The 16663-nt window shown below is 40.6% G+C and overlaps 1 protein-coding gene across 4 annotated transcripts in view; it reads right to left on the bottom strand.

Moving 5' to 3' along the window:
• NCOA7 (nuclear receptor coactivator 7) overlaps positions 1-16663 on the bottom strand; it is a 140866-nt gene that overhangs the window by 10793 nt on the left and 113410 nt on the right. For 3 of the 4 annotated variants that reach the window (XM_075063916.1, XM_075063915.1, XM_075063917.1), the window contains exon 11: positions 8720-8867. In XM_075063916.1, the coding sequence (XP_074920017.1) occupies positions 8720-8867 (148 nt within the window). Of the gene's footprint in view, positions 1-1852; positions 2046-8719; positions 8868-16663 lie in introns of those variants that run through there. The other variant, XM_075063918.1, reaches the window with a different exon arrangement.

The following is a 16663-nucleotide window of genomic DNA, read 5'->3' as shown; positions in this document are numbered from 1 at the left end:
AAAGATGCAATAAGCAGTATCTCCCGTAAATGTAAATAACTTGTTTGTCTTAGCAATTGGCTGAAAAAGAAGTAGGACTTGTAGGCTCTGAAGTTTTACATTGTTTTGTTTTTGAGTGCAGTTATGTAACAAAATAATAATAAAAAAAGAACTACATTTGTAAGTTACACTTTCACTATAAAGAAATTGCACTACAGTACTTGTATGAGGTCAGTTGAAAAATACTATTTCTTTTGTTTGCCATTTTTACAGTGCAAATATTTGTAATAAAAATAATATAAAAAGTGAGCACTGTCTACTTTGTATATCGTGTTGTAATTGAAATCAGTGTATTTGAAAATGGAGAAAAACATCAAAAATATTTAATACATTTCAGTTGGTATTCACTTGTTTAACAATGCGAGTAATCACGATTAATTTTTTTAATCACAGTTGTTTTTTTTAGTTAATCGAGTGAGTTAACTGCGATTAATCATTAGCCCTAATTCCAATTGATTTATAATTATATGGTCAAACTAAGAATGGAAGCAATTTATCAGCAATAGTGTACTGGGACATTTTTGTATTTTTATGTCTGATTTTGTAAGCAAGTAGTTTTTAAGTGAGGTGAAACTTTGGGGTTTGGAAGACAAATCAGACTCCTGGAAGGGGTACAGTAGTCTGGAAAGGTTGAGAGCAACTGGTTTAAGGGATGTGAATTTTCTGCCTTTTCCTTTCTTCTCATTAACTGTAGTCTCCCTGGAACCAGTACTTTTTTACATTTTTATTTTTGAATATTTTATGAGTGACTCCTCTCCCCCTCACTGTAATCAAAACAACCCCCCACTAAGCTTTCATAATGCCTCCAGGTTTCTCAAAGCTTTCATAATGCCTCCACGTTTCTAAAAGAAAGAACTCATACCATGTCTACTGGCCAAATATATTTGTAGTGATGTATAACTGAATTTGCAGAGGCAAGCAGCGGCAGATATGTTTCTTCTTAACAAGTCCTTCATCAGTTCCTATCAGTCAGGAATAAAAGTCATGCCTCTCCTACCACCCAAAAAAGGGACAGAAATCCAGTTCTTAAGAAGTTAAAACAGAAAGGCATTCAATAACCCTCCAAAAGTTCACCTACTTGCGTCACACCAGATTAATTAAATATCTCAATGCTGTAGTCCAGGGGTCGGCAAGCTTTCAGTAGTGGTGTGCCGAATCTTCATTCATTCACTTAATTTAAGGTTTCGCGTGCCAGTAATACATTTTAACTTTTTTAGAAGGTCTCTGTCTATAAGGCTAATAATATATAACTAAACTATTGTTAAGTATCAGAGGGGTATCCATGTTAGTCTGGATCTGTAAAAGCAGCAAAGAGTCCCATGGCATCTTATAGACTAACAGACGTATTGGAGCATGAGCTTTCGTGAGTGAATACCCACTTCGTCTGATGCATCTGTTGTTGTATCTAAAGTAAATAAGGTTTTTTAAATGTTTAAGAAGCTTCATTTAAAATTAAATTAAAATGCAGAGCCCCCCGGACCGGTTGCCAGGACCCGGGCAATGTCAGTGCCACTGAAAATCAGCTCAAGTGCCACATTCAGCACCCGTGCCATAGGTTGCCTACCCCTGCTGTAGTCAGACCAAAACAGCAATGAAGAGGTCTGCATTACCAAACACTTACAGGTCAGTTCAGGTAGCATAAACATTAAAAACCACATAGAGATCTGAACTGCAAAAAGGTTTTTAAGTACTGCCATTTTTAGGAACAAAGAAGCAAGCCCTAGCATGCAGAAATACCAAGTTAAAATATATTTTAGTTTACCGGTACAGAGATAAAACACAGGACCACACCATTGTATGCAGTCCAACATACCTGTACAAAAGGCTCCTGGTCAGGTCTGACACAGTAAACAATCTGAATATCCAAAGGTATTTTTCGCACTCTCATTGTTATAGAATTTATTTTCACTATATCAAACTTCTCTTCTGTACTGCCAAAGCTGTTTCCTACACACTGGACAAGGCAGCTACTGCTTCTGCCACGCTGTGATAATATTGCTTATACACTTCCCTGGTACAGTCTTATACTTCATGTTGAGGAAACAGAAAGTAAGTTTCACAAAGGATTATGACCAAATTAGGACTTCACTCAAAGCCATTTCCTGGTAGATCCACCTTCATGTGTAAAATCTGTAAGGGTTTTTTTTTTTCTTTGAACCTTTGGAACCATTTCCAGCTATTTCCTTATTACCACCAGCACATATTTAAAATAGAACAATGAGAGTTCTTCATGACAGGAGCAGCGGTTTGTCTCCTGTGCCTTGTGATAGGCGTTCTGCAGCTCCTTCACTTTGACCCTGCACTGCAGAGTATCCTGGTCATGGCCCCTTTCTGTCATGCATCGTGAAATCTGTCCGTAGGTATCATAATTCCTATGGGTAGAGCGCAGCTGGGACTGAACAGCCTCCTCTCCCCAAATGCTGATGAGGTTCAGCAGCTCGGAATTGCTCTAAGCGGGGGATTGCCTGGTGTGTGGAGCAGGCATGGTCACCTGGAAAGATGTGCTGAGACCACTGCACACGTCACTGAGCAAACAGGAAGGGGACTTTCAAAATTCCCCAAGGAATATAAGGGGTAGGGCTCATGGTTGGTCACCTGAGGGCAGGGCAGTAAAGTTCAAACTGATGACCAGAGGCAAGAACAGACTGTAATTGACCAGTGTCTCTACACTGGCACCGCAGTGTGCTAGCCCTGGCACAGAAAGCTCTATGCCTCTCACTGAGGTTTGTTTGTTTTTTTTACAGCACTGCAACTGGGCAATTTTTGCACACTAAGTGGCTTGGCATAGTGTACACACCTCGAGGTTACAGCACAGAAAGCTGCTTTACTGCACAGAAACTTGCCAGTGTAGGGAAGGCCTAAGTTATTCCATCATTTCTTCCTCTCTTCAGCTTCCCTCAACCTCTCTCTTTCTGTCCTTGGGTTTATTATCCCTCCCCATCACCTCTACTTACACATCATGTGCTTGAACTAACAACTTCACAGTGAAACTTACCGCATATACTTTGTTCATAAGCCGAATATTTTTGGTAAAAAAATGACACATCAAAGAATGGAGGTCGGCTTATAAACGGGTCTACACCAACATTTGAGGATTTTAAACTTTATGGAGTCAATGAATTGAATATCTAATGCAGGATCGGCAACCTTTGGCACACGGCCTGCCAGGGTAAGCACCCTGGCAGGCAGGGCTGGTTTGTTTACACCTGCCGCATCCACATGTTTGGCCAATCGCAGCTCCCACTGGCCGTGGTTTGCCGCTCCAGGCCAATGGGGACAGTGGGAAGCAGCAGCCAGGACATTCCTTGGCCCATGCTGCTTCCTGCCGCCCCTATTGGCCTGAAGCGGCAAACCGCGGCTACAGGATGCTGAGGGGGCACCATGCCTGCAGATACTTCAGGTAAACAAAACGTCCTGACCTGCCAGTGGCTTACCCTGATGGGCTGGGAGCCAAAGTTTTCCAACCCCTGAAATATAGGGTCAGCTTATGAAAGGGTCATACATTTTTTGCTATTTTTACCTATCCATTTTGGGGGTCAGCTTATAAATGAACGGGCTAATGAATGAGTATACATAGTAAGAATGATTTGATATCCACTGACTGTACACTCAGCCCTGTACAAGGCAGGGAACAAAGTCATAAGTTTCCCTTTGCAGAACTGAAATCTGTTTCTTTATACAGCATTTACGCTACAGATTGTAAAATGGAAGTTATCAACAATTACAGACGGGCGACAGTTTTCCAATATAAGCCCTACTTTCCATCCCTTTCTCTAACTTTTGAACAGAGCAACTCATTTGTTTGCAAATAGGAATGCTTAAAATAGGAAAGCTGTAGAATTTTTCTAGAGATGTTTGAAATTTTACTATTTAAATTCTTAAATACTAGATCAATTTTTTTTAAATTAAAATTAAAACTTGGTGTTGGAAGGCTCGCAGTTCTAAGTGCTACCCTCAGCTGTGTTCTGGAATTAACAGAAGCTGGGGATGGCAGACTTGGATAATCATGGAGGAACACTGAACAGGGGGTAGGGGGTATTCTACAGGCTCCAAGGAGAAGAGGCTCCAGGCTCTGACATTCAGGCTACTTTGAAAACCAGCAGATCTCCTAAGCTCCAGTCAAGCAAGACTCCTTCTCTTACTCCTGGGGGAAGTCTGCACCAAAATATTAAAAATTCTGTGCACAATATTTTAAAATTCTACAAAATTCAATACATTTTGTCAAAATAATGCAATATAATCATGCCAGTTTCAATTACTTTGGTAATATATTTAAACTACAATACAATGGATGGAGAATGGGAGTGGGGAGCACTGGAGGAAATTCCCAACCTCTCACCCCTTTGTCTAATAGTAATATAGCTAGGTTTGACCCTTTATTTCTAGTTATTAGTCAACAAATATATGCAGCCATATGCTCAGTGTTATATCACAGGCAACTGAAGAGCAAGTAAGGGCTGGGGTATCAAACTCATAATGTATATTGGCTACTGACCATCTCCAGAAAGGTAAGTACCAAACAGTTCATCTGCACATTTTGATAGGAATTTTTTTCAGTCCAAAAATTTAGACCAGTTCTAATCACTAACACACTATAAGCATTTATACAGCCATACTGTCCTTTACACCACTCGGGCAATATGAAGGAACCTTAAAACTTTTACATCTGTTTTATGCTCCTGGAGGAATTCACAAAGACAATGGGAACAATTCAGTAAGCAGGAAGACTGCTACATTCTGCTCTGCCCCACACCTACCTCCTCAGAAACACCCCAAAGCCCTGCCTCTCCACGCCAAGCGTGCCACAAAAGTGAGCAAGAGGGACAAAGTGTCTCCCTCTTACACACATGACTGCCCAGCCCCCACCTCCCTCATCCCCTCCACTGTCCTAGTGGTGATTTACGTCTCTACCAGCTGCCCCAGGTGCCTGAACCAACCTGCCTATGCTGCTGTGGGGACACATAGCTCAGTGGTTTGAGCACTGACCTGCTAAACCCAGGGTTGTGAGTTCAATCCTTGAGGAGGCCACTTAGGGATTGGAGGCAAAATCAGTAGTGAAGGCAGAGGGCTGGACTTGATGACCTTTCAGGGTCCCTTCCAGTTCTATGAGATAGGTATATCTCCATATATATTATATTAATGACTGCTCTTGTGGGCTTCCATTTGCTTCCCCATCAGAAGTCATTTTTCTGCAGGGAAGCAAAGAAATCTGCGAGGAACATGAATTCTGCGCATGCACAATGATGCAGAATTCCCCCAGGAGTATCCTCTGTACACCTAGCAGTGGGAGAAGCGGGCACTAGGGATAGGAAAAGAAACAAGTCAAAGAAAGGGGCTGGCTGGAGAATGGGAATGAGTCTGCAGCTTGGTAATGAGAACCAGCTGGAGTCTAGAATCAGACAGCTAGGAGTGGTTGGAAAACCAAGGCCAGGGACGATCTGTGGGATCTGGGAACGAGGTTGTGTGAGAAGCAGAACCATATAGCTAGTGAGCAATCTCCTGGGGGGTGGGAAATCTTTGCATTCTCAGCAAAGCTTTCACCAACATTCAAGTTTTCACTAGATAGTATACAGAAATTTTCTTGAAGCAGAAGCCTGACATGAGATGAAATAAGAAATTAACAAAAAATAAATACAATGAATTCCAAACAAAACACTATGTTAATTTGCAAGTACATACCAGCTTATGAGATTAAATTCAGGATCAGTCCCTATCTAACATCACAGCCCTGAGATATATTTATCATGAAAACTATCCTAAGTTCATCATCAAAAGCTAAGATTTAGGAGATAGTGAATGACAATAATGGAAACAGAAAGATTATATAAAAAACAAAATCCATACATGTTTCTAGAGACTGAACTTGGTTAACCCGTTTAAGTTATCTGTCTAAAAGCAGTCTCTTCTCACCTAAAATGTCTTTTATAGTGCTCCCAACCAGGAAAGCTTGGGATCCTTTTCTTCCATGAATGTAATCATAGAATCATAGAAATGTAGGACTGAAAAGGACCTACTCCAGACCCCAGCACTAAGGCAGGACTTAGTATTATCCTTCCAGTCCATCCTGACAAGTGTTTGTCAAACCTGTTCTTAAAAAATCTCCAATGACAGAGATTCCACAGCCTCCCTAGTAATTTAGTCCAGTGTTTAACTTCTCACAGTTAGGAAATTTTTCTTAATATCTAATGTAAGTCTCCCTTCCTGCAATTTAAGACCATTCCTGCTTGTCCTGTCCTCACTGGCTAAGGAGAACAATTTATCACCCTTCTCTTTAGAACAATCTTTTACATACTTGATGACTGTGCCCTCAGTCTTCTCTTCTCCAGACTAAATAAACCCATTTCTTTTCAATCTTTCCTTGTAGGTCATGTTTTCTAGACCTTTTATCATTTTTGTTGCCCCCTCTGGACTTTTTTCAATTTGTCCATGTCTTTCCTGAAGTTTGGTGCCCAGAACTGGACAAAGCTCTGCAGCTGAGGCCTTATTAGCACAGAGTAGAGTGGAAGAATTACTGCTTGGGTCTTGCTTACAACACTCCTGCTAATACATCTCAGAATGATGTCCCCTCCCCCAAATAAATAAATTAAAAAGGAGCAACAATTTTGCATTGTTGACTCATATTTAGTTTGTGATCCACTGTAACCTCCAGATCCTTTTCTGAAGTACTCCTTCCTAGGAAGTCATTTCCCATTTTGTACATGTGCAATTGATTACTCCTTCCTAAGTGGAGTACTTTGCATTTGTCCTTATTGGATCTCATCCTATTTATTTCAGGCCATTTCTCTAGTTAATCACATTGCCTGATTATTTCCTAAGGTGCAGGATAAGGAGACGTCCTTTTTGCCGCCTCCTCCACATGTGCTCACATCCCATTTTTTGTACTTAGAGTCAGGGTGATTCCCTGGTGTGACTTCATGCTGAATTCACATCTTCATGTTGACTTCCATTGGGTAGGCTTGCAATGCTTAACTTACACATGAACTGAGGCAGGCAGGTAAATATACATCCCTGACCAGGCAGAAACACATTTTTAAGGCCTGTCTTGATTCAGAGACTTTTTTAGGAACAGAATTTTTAAAATACATATAAAACTTTTTATGTAGTATCTGTACATACATTTCACAATGGTATTAATGATCAGTGGCTTTCATTAAAGATCCTACATGACATCATTTATGGATAAACAGATGAAAGCAGTGTACAAGATGTTGTTTGTCAGGCTTGTTAGGTGTCATTGTTACAGTGCAGTGAACTCTTTGCCAACTGACACTGAGGTGTTCTTATGGTTACAATGATGAGAATCAGAAGCTAATACTACAAGTTCTACCCTTAGCACAGAGGTGGGCAAACTACAGCCACCTCCATGGCGCCGCGGGCCCCGCGCCACTCCCGGAAGCAGCCAGCACGTCCTTGCGGCCCCTGGGGGACAGGAGGGCAGAGGGCTCCGTGCATTGCCCTCAGCTGCAGGCAGCGCTCCCCGCAGCTTCCATTGGCCAGGAACGGGGAACCATGGCCAATGGGAGCTTCGGAGGAGGTTCCTGCAGGCGAGGGCAGTACGCAGAGCCCTCTGCCCCCTGCTTCCCCAGAGACGTGGTGCCAGCCGCTTCCAGGAGTAGTGTGGGGCCAGGGCAGGCAGGGAGCCTGTCTTAGCCTCGCTGCCACCCCGGAGCTCCTTCAGGTAAGTGGTGCCAGGCCAGAGCTGGCACCTCTGAACCCCTCCTGCACCCCACACCCTAACCCCCTGCCCTGAGCTCCCTCCCACACCCCAACCCCCTGCCACACCCACACCCTTCCTGCACCCCAACCTCCTGCCCTGGGCCCCTTCCTGCACACCACACCCCCTTCCACAGCCCTACATTCATGGCCTTGCATGCAATTTCCCTACCCAGATGTGGCCCTCATGCCAAAAAGTTTGCCCACCCCTGCCTTAGCACCAAATCCACAAAGTCTGTTGAACAAAAGCCATGTCCCAAAGACCTCCTTAACTCTGTTCCAGTAACGCAACACTCAAAATAAAGTTCACTTACGCTTCACAGTTATCTGTTCAGCGCAAAGTCTTCGCCCAGAACACTAAAACTTTAATACTTTATCTTCCTTATTCTTTTTCATACAAACATTGTGAAATGTTTGGCCTTTCACACATGCATGTACAATCCACAGACCAGAGATACATCAGCAAATCTGTAGAAGTATTCATTAATGATTTAAAACAGACGCTCAAGCAAGCACTATACTAAATGATATTCTCCTCCTTGGAACTTCACTGAAGCTGACCTGTAAGTGCCTTTTTTGCAACATTTGCAACTATTGTAACATTTCTAAAGTTTCAAAAAAATGTTCTCTCTAAAAGGCTATGAAATATGGTTTAAAAACTTGTTATGCAAATACTTCCTGCAACTATTATACATTCTATTGATTCTGCTGGAATCAGAAAGTTCCTTGCCTGGCCACTACCTTGACCACTAGAGGATGATGGGAAAGGAGAGCTGTAGGGATGAGAGTAGGTATGTTGGACAGCCACAAAGCCTGAGGATACCATAATACAAGGAGTAAGAGTCCTATCAGTAAATAAAGTACCAGAATGTTAGAAAAATTAAAAGAGTGTGTATTTAGATTCTCAGTGGATGAAGCATATTCCCTGTATCATTCTTGAATCTCTGAAAAAATAGAAGACACTTACCTCCCAGCTTTTAGTTGATGGCTCACTGAAGAAGTTGTCTATCATATCAAGCTCTTCCTTTTCCACCACTACAAAACCTTGTTCTTTGGCATCTTTTCCATATACTTCTGGTGACCACTGAACAAAAAATGTGTACAGATGATCTACCCTGTGAAACAAAACAAGAGGAGACATGGTATTCAGTTTTCCACAGAACTGACATATAGTATGCAAATATCACTCAATGGCAAAGAATGAAAAACAGTTCAAGTTTTTGTCTATATATTTCACACTCAAATTAATGCATTGCACATCTACAGCTCCGTACAGCATTTTGAAATTTCAGCTCATGTCACCTGTGTTTTTCCCACATTTTACACATGAGGAAACTGAGGCATAGAGAAGCCAAGTGGCTTGCCCAAGGTTACACAAAACTTGTGTGTCAGAGTCAAAGACAGAACTTCCACGTCCCAGTCTTCTTTTATTCACAGAATTAAAGGCCAGAAGGAATCAATCATTATGATCATTCAGTATGACCTCCTATGTAAAACACTGGCCAAAGAACTTTTCACCCAATAATTCCCACATCAAGCTCCTTACTTATGGTTGAGCTATAGTGTTATTTTTTTCATTAGAAAGACTTAACAACAACACTGTCCTTCCTCCTTTTATGACAGTGGAAATGATCAGTTGTTGCTGGTTTTCTGAAACGGACACTATAACAGCATCCCGAGGTAGGTAGAGAGCTAGCTCGTCACCATCTTCCTTTGCTATTTATTAAACACGCCTGAAAAAATTATTGCAGTGTACAAAAATGAGCAAGTTATTCAGTGACCTATTTATACCAAAATTATTTTGTTGTGATGGTGCTAGAAATAGTGCAATTAGAACACACCCTCTCACTAATACTTTCCTGTCAGTAGGGGTACCACTTGCCAGAGGCCTTTACTATTGGTGAAAGTTAAAGTCCTAACTAGAGAACATACCTATGAAGTTATAAATAATTATACTACATAGGAATATTGTCAACTAGCAAGATATTTTACAAGCAGTTTTGATTACTCCTCGACAGACAGACAGACCCCTTCATCTTTGGTTTTTATTTTATTATTTTTTCCTGGGAATTTATCAGAAGTTATTACTACAACAACAAAAATTGGTGAAAAAAATATTAATAATTCTTCTGGGTAAATATTGGGGTATATTTTTGTGGACAGAAGGACGTGTGGGGGGGGGAGTATTCAGTAGATTAATGCTTTAATGAATGGAATTCAATATGGTTTGCTACAGAACTAAAACAGAACTCAAAACTTAATGCCACCTCTGAGTTTAAGAAAATAGATTTCTAATCCCCAATTAAAAATTTTCATTAGAACGAACAATGTACTGTTGTAGACTTAATACTATTAGCCCTATAAATATTTACATTTAATAACTGGGCCACACAATTTGCAGTGCATACACCCAACTTCATGCTTTTCTCCTGTTTTTGTTTTCTTAAAACTTGATTACTTCCTGGTGTTCTGAAACATACTCTAAAATGGAAAGAAAACGAAAATCTGTATCAGCGTGTCAGATCTTTAAACCGTTACCTGCTAACCACTTAAAATGTGTCACGGGTGGGCATGAGATTCATTTAGATGTACATGCACTTCATATATATTATTTTGACAGATATTGATGTTTATTTTTAAGCTTTTTTTATTTTTATCAACTGAAATTTCACAGTTGTAGAGTTGTCAGACAATTATTTTATGACAGAGACATTGAAATTTAAAACTTTAAAGTTTTACAATTTGTGTATTAGCAGTTAACATCACGTGTCAAAAATATACAAAGTAAATATCCTTAAAATCAATACTTTTTTTTACTAATCACTTGCTAATCCATTTGTAACAAGCCTAATTAAATAGTCTAAATCACTGTTTTTCCCCCAACACAGTCTTACTTTGCCTAGCTATAAATTTCAATCATCATCAAAGGAAATATTTTTTCATCGATTTGTGTATATGGTGAAATCAATATTTATCGACATTTACCAATACAAATCTAATCCATCCAAGCCTACCTAGAAGATTCTTTTTACATTACAAACCATTTTAGGATTTATGATGTATGCATGACTGATCTTGAACATTTTTATAAAACACCAAATAAGCAACATCATTAATTTCATCCTAAAGTGTGAACACTGCAATAAAACACCTGTGGTCAGGGCAGGTCAGTTGACTCAGGGCTTAGGCTGCAGGGCTATAAAACTGCAGTGTAGATGTTTGAGCTCAGGCTGGAAGCCTGGGCTCGGGGACCCTCCCCCCTTGTGGGGTCTCAGAGCCAAGCCCTGAGACCCGTGAGGGGGGAGGCTCCCAGAGCCTGGGCTCCAGCCTGAACTTCTACACTGCAATTTTATAATCCCACTGTCTGAGCCAGCTGACAAATTCTGCTGATGGCTACTCCAGTGTAAATCCAGAGTAACTGCATTTAAGATAGTGGAATTACACTGGTCAGAATCTAGCCCTTAATCACTTAAATTATCAACCACCAAATTCTAGACAGATTAGTCCCCAACTCGCATTTTGTGTTTAACCAAAAAATTATACCTATAAAAAGGGACACCAATAGTTGGCTGCAAATGCTCTCCCACATCTCAGCTACATCTTGGGCCACGGGCTCACTTTGGACCCAGAGATTTGGCTGCAACTCACCAAACCCCCAAGCAGAATGAGAGGTGGGTTTCTGCTACATCACAGAGACTTCCTTTCCCTATCTCCAGAGGGGGAACAAGCTTACTCCTCTCTTGTTCCCCCTGTCAGCATAGACACTAGCTGCACAAATCCACGTTCCACTGGAGGCCTCTGTGTTTTTACTAAATTTAAGTTCTCATTTTAAAATTTTGTAAAAAGTGACTATGGTTGCAAAGAATAACATTCCAAAGGCAAGGCCAAATCCAGTGTAATCTTTCAGAATCTGTGGACAGCCTGTAACAGTAGCCAGGGATGTATGCAATGCATGGGGGCAGGTAAGAAGGGTGTGTGTGAAGGGGAGTTTAACTCTGAAGTTTAATGGCAATTTACAATGTCCATTATTAACTATTTCACTGCTCATCACCACAGCAGAACTATTTAGCTAAGGTGCCTCTCCAAAGTGGTTGGATAACAGAAATTAGAGATGCAAAAAAGGGGATGGAAAATAAAAGTTATGTGCACTACACAGGCTGAGCAAATCTGGGGATGATCAACTGTAATCAGTGAGGGGAGCTTATGGAAGGCTTATTCTCTAGCTATTGAGGACTCTACTCTCTGCAGATCTGAAGCCACTTGACTAACTCAAACCGTTAACAAAATCTGCATGCTTATAAAAATATCAAGCTGTGGAGAGGAGCTTGTGACTGTCATAATGGCAGAGGAGATAAGGCTTTTATTTCTAGTTGCAAGATTTTTTCCCATGGACAACTTCAGCAGAATGATCTTTCCCACTCCTGACTTGCTCAAGAAACAGGAATGTAACAATGATCTCTATGCTGAATGGATCAGAAAGTTTCCACATTCATTTGATCAACAGTTTTAAAATTTCTAAAGGGACAACAAAATGTCCAAGTTCCTTACATTTTTAGCTTAGCCTGTAGAAAACAGTCACAGTTGAGCTAGACATGTCCGACGTGCAATACTCTGATCCAAAGTTTGGAAAGCTAGCTAAATTTCTACTAATCCCTGTGAAGGGACTAATATGCAGAGAGCTACTGTTGTGAAAGCATGTTTGAAAGTATTTATGTTTGTGAAAAAAAAATTCTATGCGAGCTAAACAAATTCACACACTGTAGACCCAAACCAGATTCTATAATGTATGTGACAACCTCAAAAACAAAGCCAGACGAGGATGGACTGAGAGAACCAGTACGAGCCATTAATACCAGTTTCTTAAAACATTATACTGTGCATGTACTGAAAAACTACTATGTATGCTTACAGCACTGTCTACTTATAAAACTGTGTGGTTAGCATTCGCTAAAGTCCCACGTACATTTAATGTAAATTAGGTGCAGTCTTTGTACTAATGGTAGGGTGCACCCACGGTGCAAGAAAAGTTTTGCATCACTGACCTATTTAAGAGGCAGGCAACTGTGGAGAGGTTTTTTATTTTTTTTAATTATTGTTTTGACTAAGGCCCGTTTTACTGTCTAATTCAGTCATCTGCTTTTCAAAGCAAGGTCCTTGTATTAGGCGGTCACTACAAGAAAAGGAGGTCAGTTGTTCAAAAGATGAAATGATGTCCCTTTTGAAGGTAACTGAAGAAGTGATATACAACACATCACCTCTGCTTCAGTGCGTTATAAATGTCAAAATGGAGGAATTTGCAGTTCTTACTTTCTAAAAATTTTAACTGACAATTTCCTAACTCAAAAAGTGTGGCATCCAATATGGGGAAATCCTATCTTAGACCTAATTTTGCAGATAAAGAGGACATGATCACAGAATTAAAAGTTAAGGGTTGCCTAGATACATGCAACTGTGACTGGATTACATTTGTATGTGCACAGAGATAGAGTCCGAGCCAGGAATATATATACTTAGTGCTTTACAAGGGCCATTTCACAAAAGATGAAAATTATAAGTCAGATCAGCTAGAAGAAAGAACAGAAAAATGTTAGTGATAATTGGGTACTGTTCAAGAATGTTTTACTAGATGTCCCAAAGGCAAAAAACCCAAGAAAGAAGGCTATGCTGGTTAAACAAAAAAAACCAAACCAACCCCCCGACCCATACCCTTGCTAGAGGGGAACTGAACGCAGCAATAAAAATAAATATATAACAAATGGAAAAAAAGGGAAACTGATAGCAGTGACTATACATTAGAGGTGAGAAACTTAAGAAACTGATAGGGAAGCAAAAGGACACAAGATAAAATCCATGGCCTGCAGAGTTAAGGACAATAAGGAGAGGCATACAGGAACGAAAGGAATCCTGACAATGGTACTGGTCCATTATGTAGAACTGTCACTAATAATGCAGCAAGGCAGAAGTATTCAAAAATATCTGTGTTCTGTATTGGGTAAAAAAGCTAATGTTTTCATATCATATGAGGATGATTAAATAACTCTACATAAGTAACTTAAGGGCATGTTACACAGTAGCTACTGAAGTTAAACATCTTTAAATCAAGAGATCCAGATAACTTGCATCCAAGAGTTTTAAAAGAGCTGCCTGAATAGTACTTTTTAAACAGGTCTTGGAACACGGGGGGAGGTTCCAGAAAACGGGAAGAAAAGCTTATGTTATGCCAATATTTAGAAGGGGGAAAACAGGACAACCCACGTAATATCCCCAACTTCAATCCTGAGAAAAATAGTGGAATGGCTGATATGGGACTCAATTAATAAAGAAGGGATAATTGAATTAATGCGGATCAGCTTAGGTTTATAGAAAAATATCTCAAACTAACTTGGTATAATTTTTTAAGATTTTTGATAATTAATTTAAATTAATAGCCTGATGTTATATACTTGGATTTCTGAACGGCACTGGAACTAGTACTGCACAACATGTTGTATCGTTCTAGTTTCTTAATCAAAAATCAACAAGCACATATTCAATTAATTAAAAACTGGCTAACTGATAGGTCTCAAAATATAATTGTAAATAGGGACAGTCATTGAGCAGGAGCATTTATAATTGGTTCCTGCAGGAATCAGTTCTTAGTCCTATCCTATTTAATATTTTAGCAATGATCTGGAAGTAAATATAAAATCTAGAGCTGGCTGAAATTCAGAAATGTAGGAAACTCCAACATTTAAAGAAAAAAAAAAGAAAAAGAAAAATTAGTTCAGAATCACAATGAAGATGCAATTATAAACTTTATTACAAAAAAATCAGTTGGGTTAATCAAAATGGCCAATTTTGATTTTTTAAAATATTTAACTTTCTTTTTATTATATTTTCTTTTATATTTTTATTTTATAACTTGGTAACTGGTTTTGAAATAAATAATTGGTATAAACTGGTTTGGTGGTATTCTGACCATATGTCATTTTTATTCTAATTATTTGGGAACTGGTACTGTAATTGATTAATAAAATATTAGACATTTCAAAACTAAAAGGAGTTTTTAAATGAAAAATCGAAGTATTACATTTCACCTTTTTCAGAACAGAACGTTTTGGCCCTAACAAAATGCTTTGTTTCAATTTTTTTCTCCTGAAACCAAATTTCACTGACATCAACACATCCCCACAGAATGTTTAGTTTTCCATGAATCAGCACTTTCTAAGAAGAAAAACACTGTGTTGGAAAATTTTTGACCAGATCAAATAAAATCCATCACTGATGAAATCTGTAAATGACAAAGATTGGGGAGCAGTAAATAAGGAAGAAGAGAGGTCACTGATACAGAGTGGTCCATCTTACTTGGTAAGCTGGGCACAAGCAAATAATATGTATTACAGTACAACTGAGGCAATGTCTACACTAGAGAGCTTATAGTGGCACCGCTGTACCAATGCAGCTGCACCGCTGTAAAATCTCTGGTGTACCCGGTCTATGCTGACAGGGGAGAGCTTTCCTGTTGACATAATTAAACCACCCCCAACGAGTGGCAGTAACTTTGTTAGCAGGAGAAGCTCTCCAGCCGACATAGCGCTGTGCACACTATCTCTTATGTCGACATAACTTATATTGCTGGTTTGGGGGAGGAGGGGCTTCCATACCCGTTAGAGACATAAGTTTTGCTGACGTAAGTGGTAGCGTAGTCATGGCCTAAATGTAAGGTCATACATCCAAGAACAAAGATGCAGACCATACTTAGGCCTTGTCTACACTGCAGAGTTTTGTCGGCATAAGGCAGCTTTTGGCAACAAAACAGTGGAGGCGTTCACACTGCAATGCCTGGCAACAAAATAAAACCACCTTGACGAGAGACAGAGCTTTTTGCAGCAAAGCTAATGAAACAAGATGTCAGTGTAGACCAGTGATTCTCAACCTATTTATCATTGGGGGCCGCATATGCAGCTTTCTATGTATTATGTGGGCTGCATCCACACAATATATATACTACCTGTATGGCCTTGAGGCTGTCACGTGGGCCACATCAGTGCGCTGACTGGGCCACAAGTGGCTTGCAGGCTGCAGGTTAAGAACCACTGGTGTAGACACGGCCGTTTGTTATATTGCCAGAGCTGGCATCTCCCAGTATCCCACAATGCCTGCCATAACCGCTCTGCTCACTGTTTTGAACTCAGCTGCCCTGCAGACATATGCCCCTCTCAAAGCTCCAGGAAGTTCTGACAGCTGAGCATGCCTCCAGAATCCTCTCCCCCTGCACTAGGAACACAGCAGCAGGCAGTCTGCTACTGGGGGTATGGGCGGCAGGGACTGCTGTGCTGTGCAGAGCCAGGGAGGGAGGCAGGAGCTGATGGCTGCCCCCATCTAGCTAGCAGTCATGCAGCCCTCCCTTTTCAAAGCTCCAAGAAGCTTTGACATTCCTCAGTGTGGAGAGCTCACAGAGCTGCTGAGGATGTTGCTCCCAGCAGCTGGAGAATCACAGAACCATAGGCAGGCAGGCAGAGTGGGCTGCTGCTGTGGGAAGGATGGTAGAAGAGACTGCTGAATTGTGCAGAGCCGGGGGCCGATGTGTATGGGGGAGGTCTACACACTTGGTTTCTGTCTCTCCCCACACACACACACTACCTGTCACATACTATTTTCCTCCCACCCCCCTTCGCCCCCCTTTCAGTTGAAAAGCAGCTGCTATCTACTAGTATGCCCTTGGAACAATGCAATTGAGAAACCTGCATCATGTGATACTGTACCTGCCCCATGAGGCATTGCAAACCCTTCCCAAAGCACCCTGCAGCAAGTTGCACAGTGGGATAGCTTTCACAGTGCACTGCTCTCTGTGTCAATGCAAGAGCTATTAGTGTGGATACGCTCTGCTGACACAAGCAGCATAGTGTGGACATGCAACAGTGGTTTAATT

Source organism: Chelonoidis abingdonii, chromosome 3, assembly GCF_003597395.2.
Source record: "Chelonoidis abingdonii isolate Lonesome George chromosome 3, CheloAbing_2.0, whole genome shotgun sequence".
Taxonomy (NCBI): Eukaryota; Metazoa; Chordata; order Testudines; family Testudinidae; genus Chelonoidis; species Chelonoidis abingdonii.
Note: the sequence above shows the minus strand (reverse complement) of the source record. Positions and strands in the feature narration are given on the sequence as shown.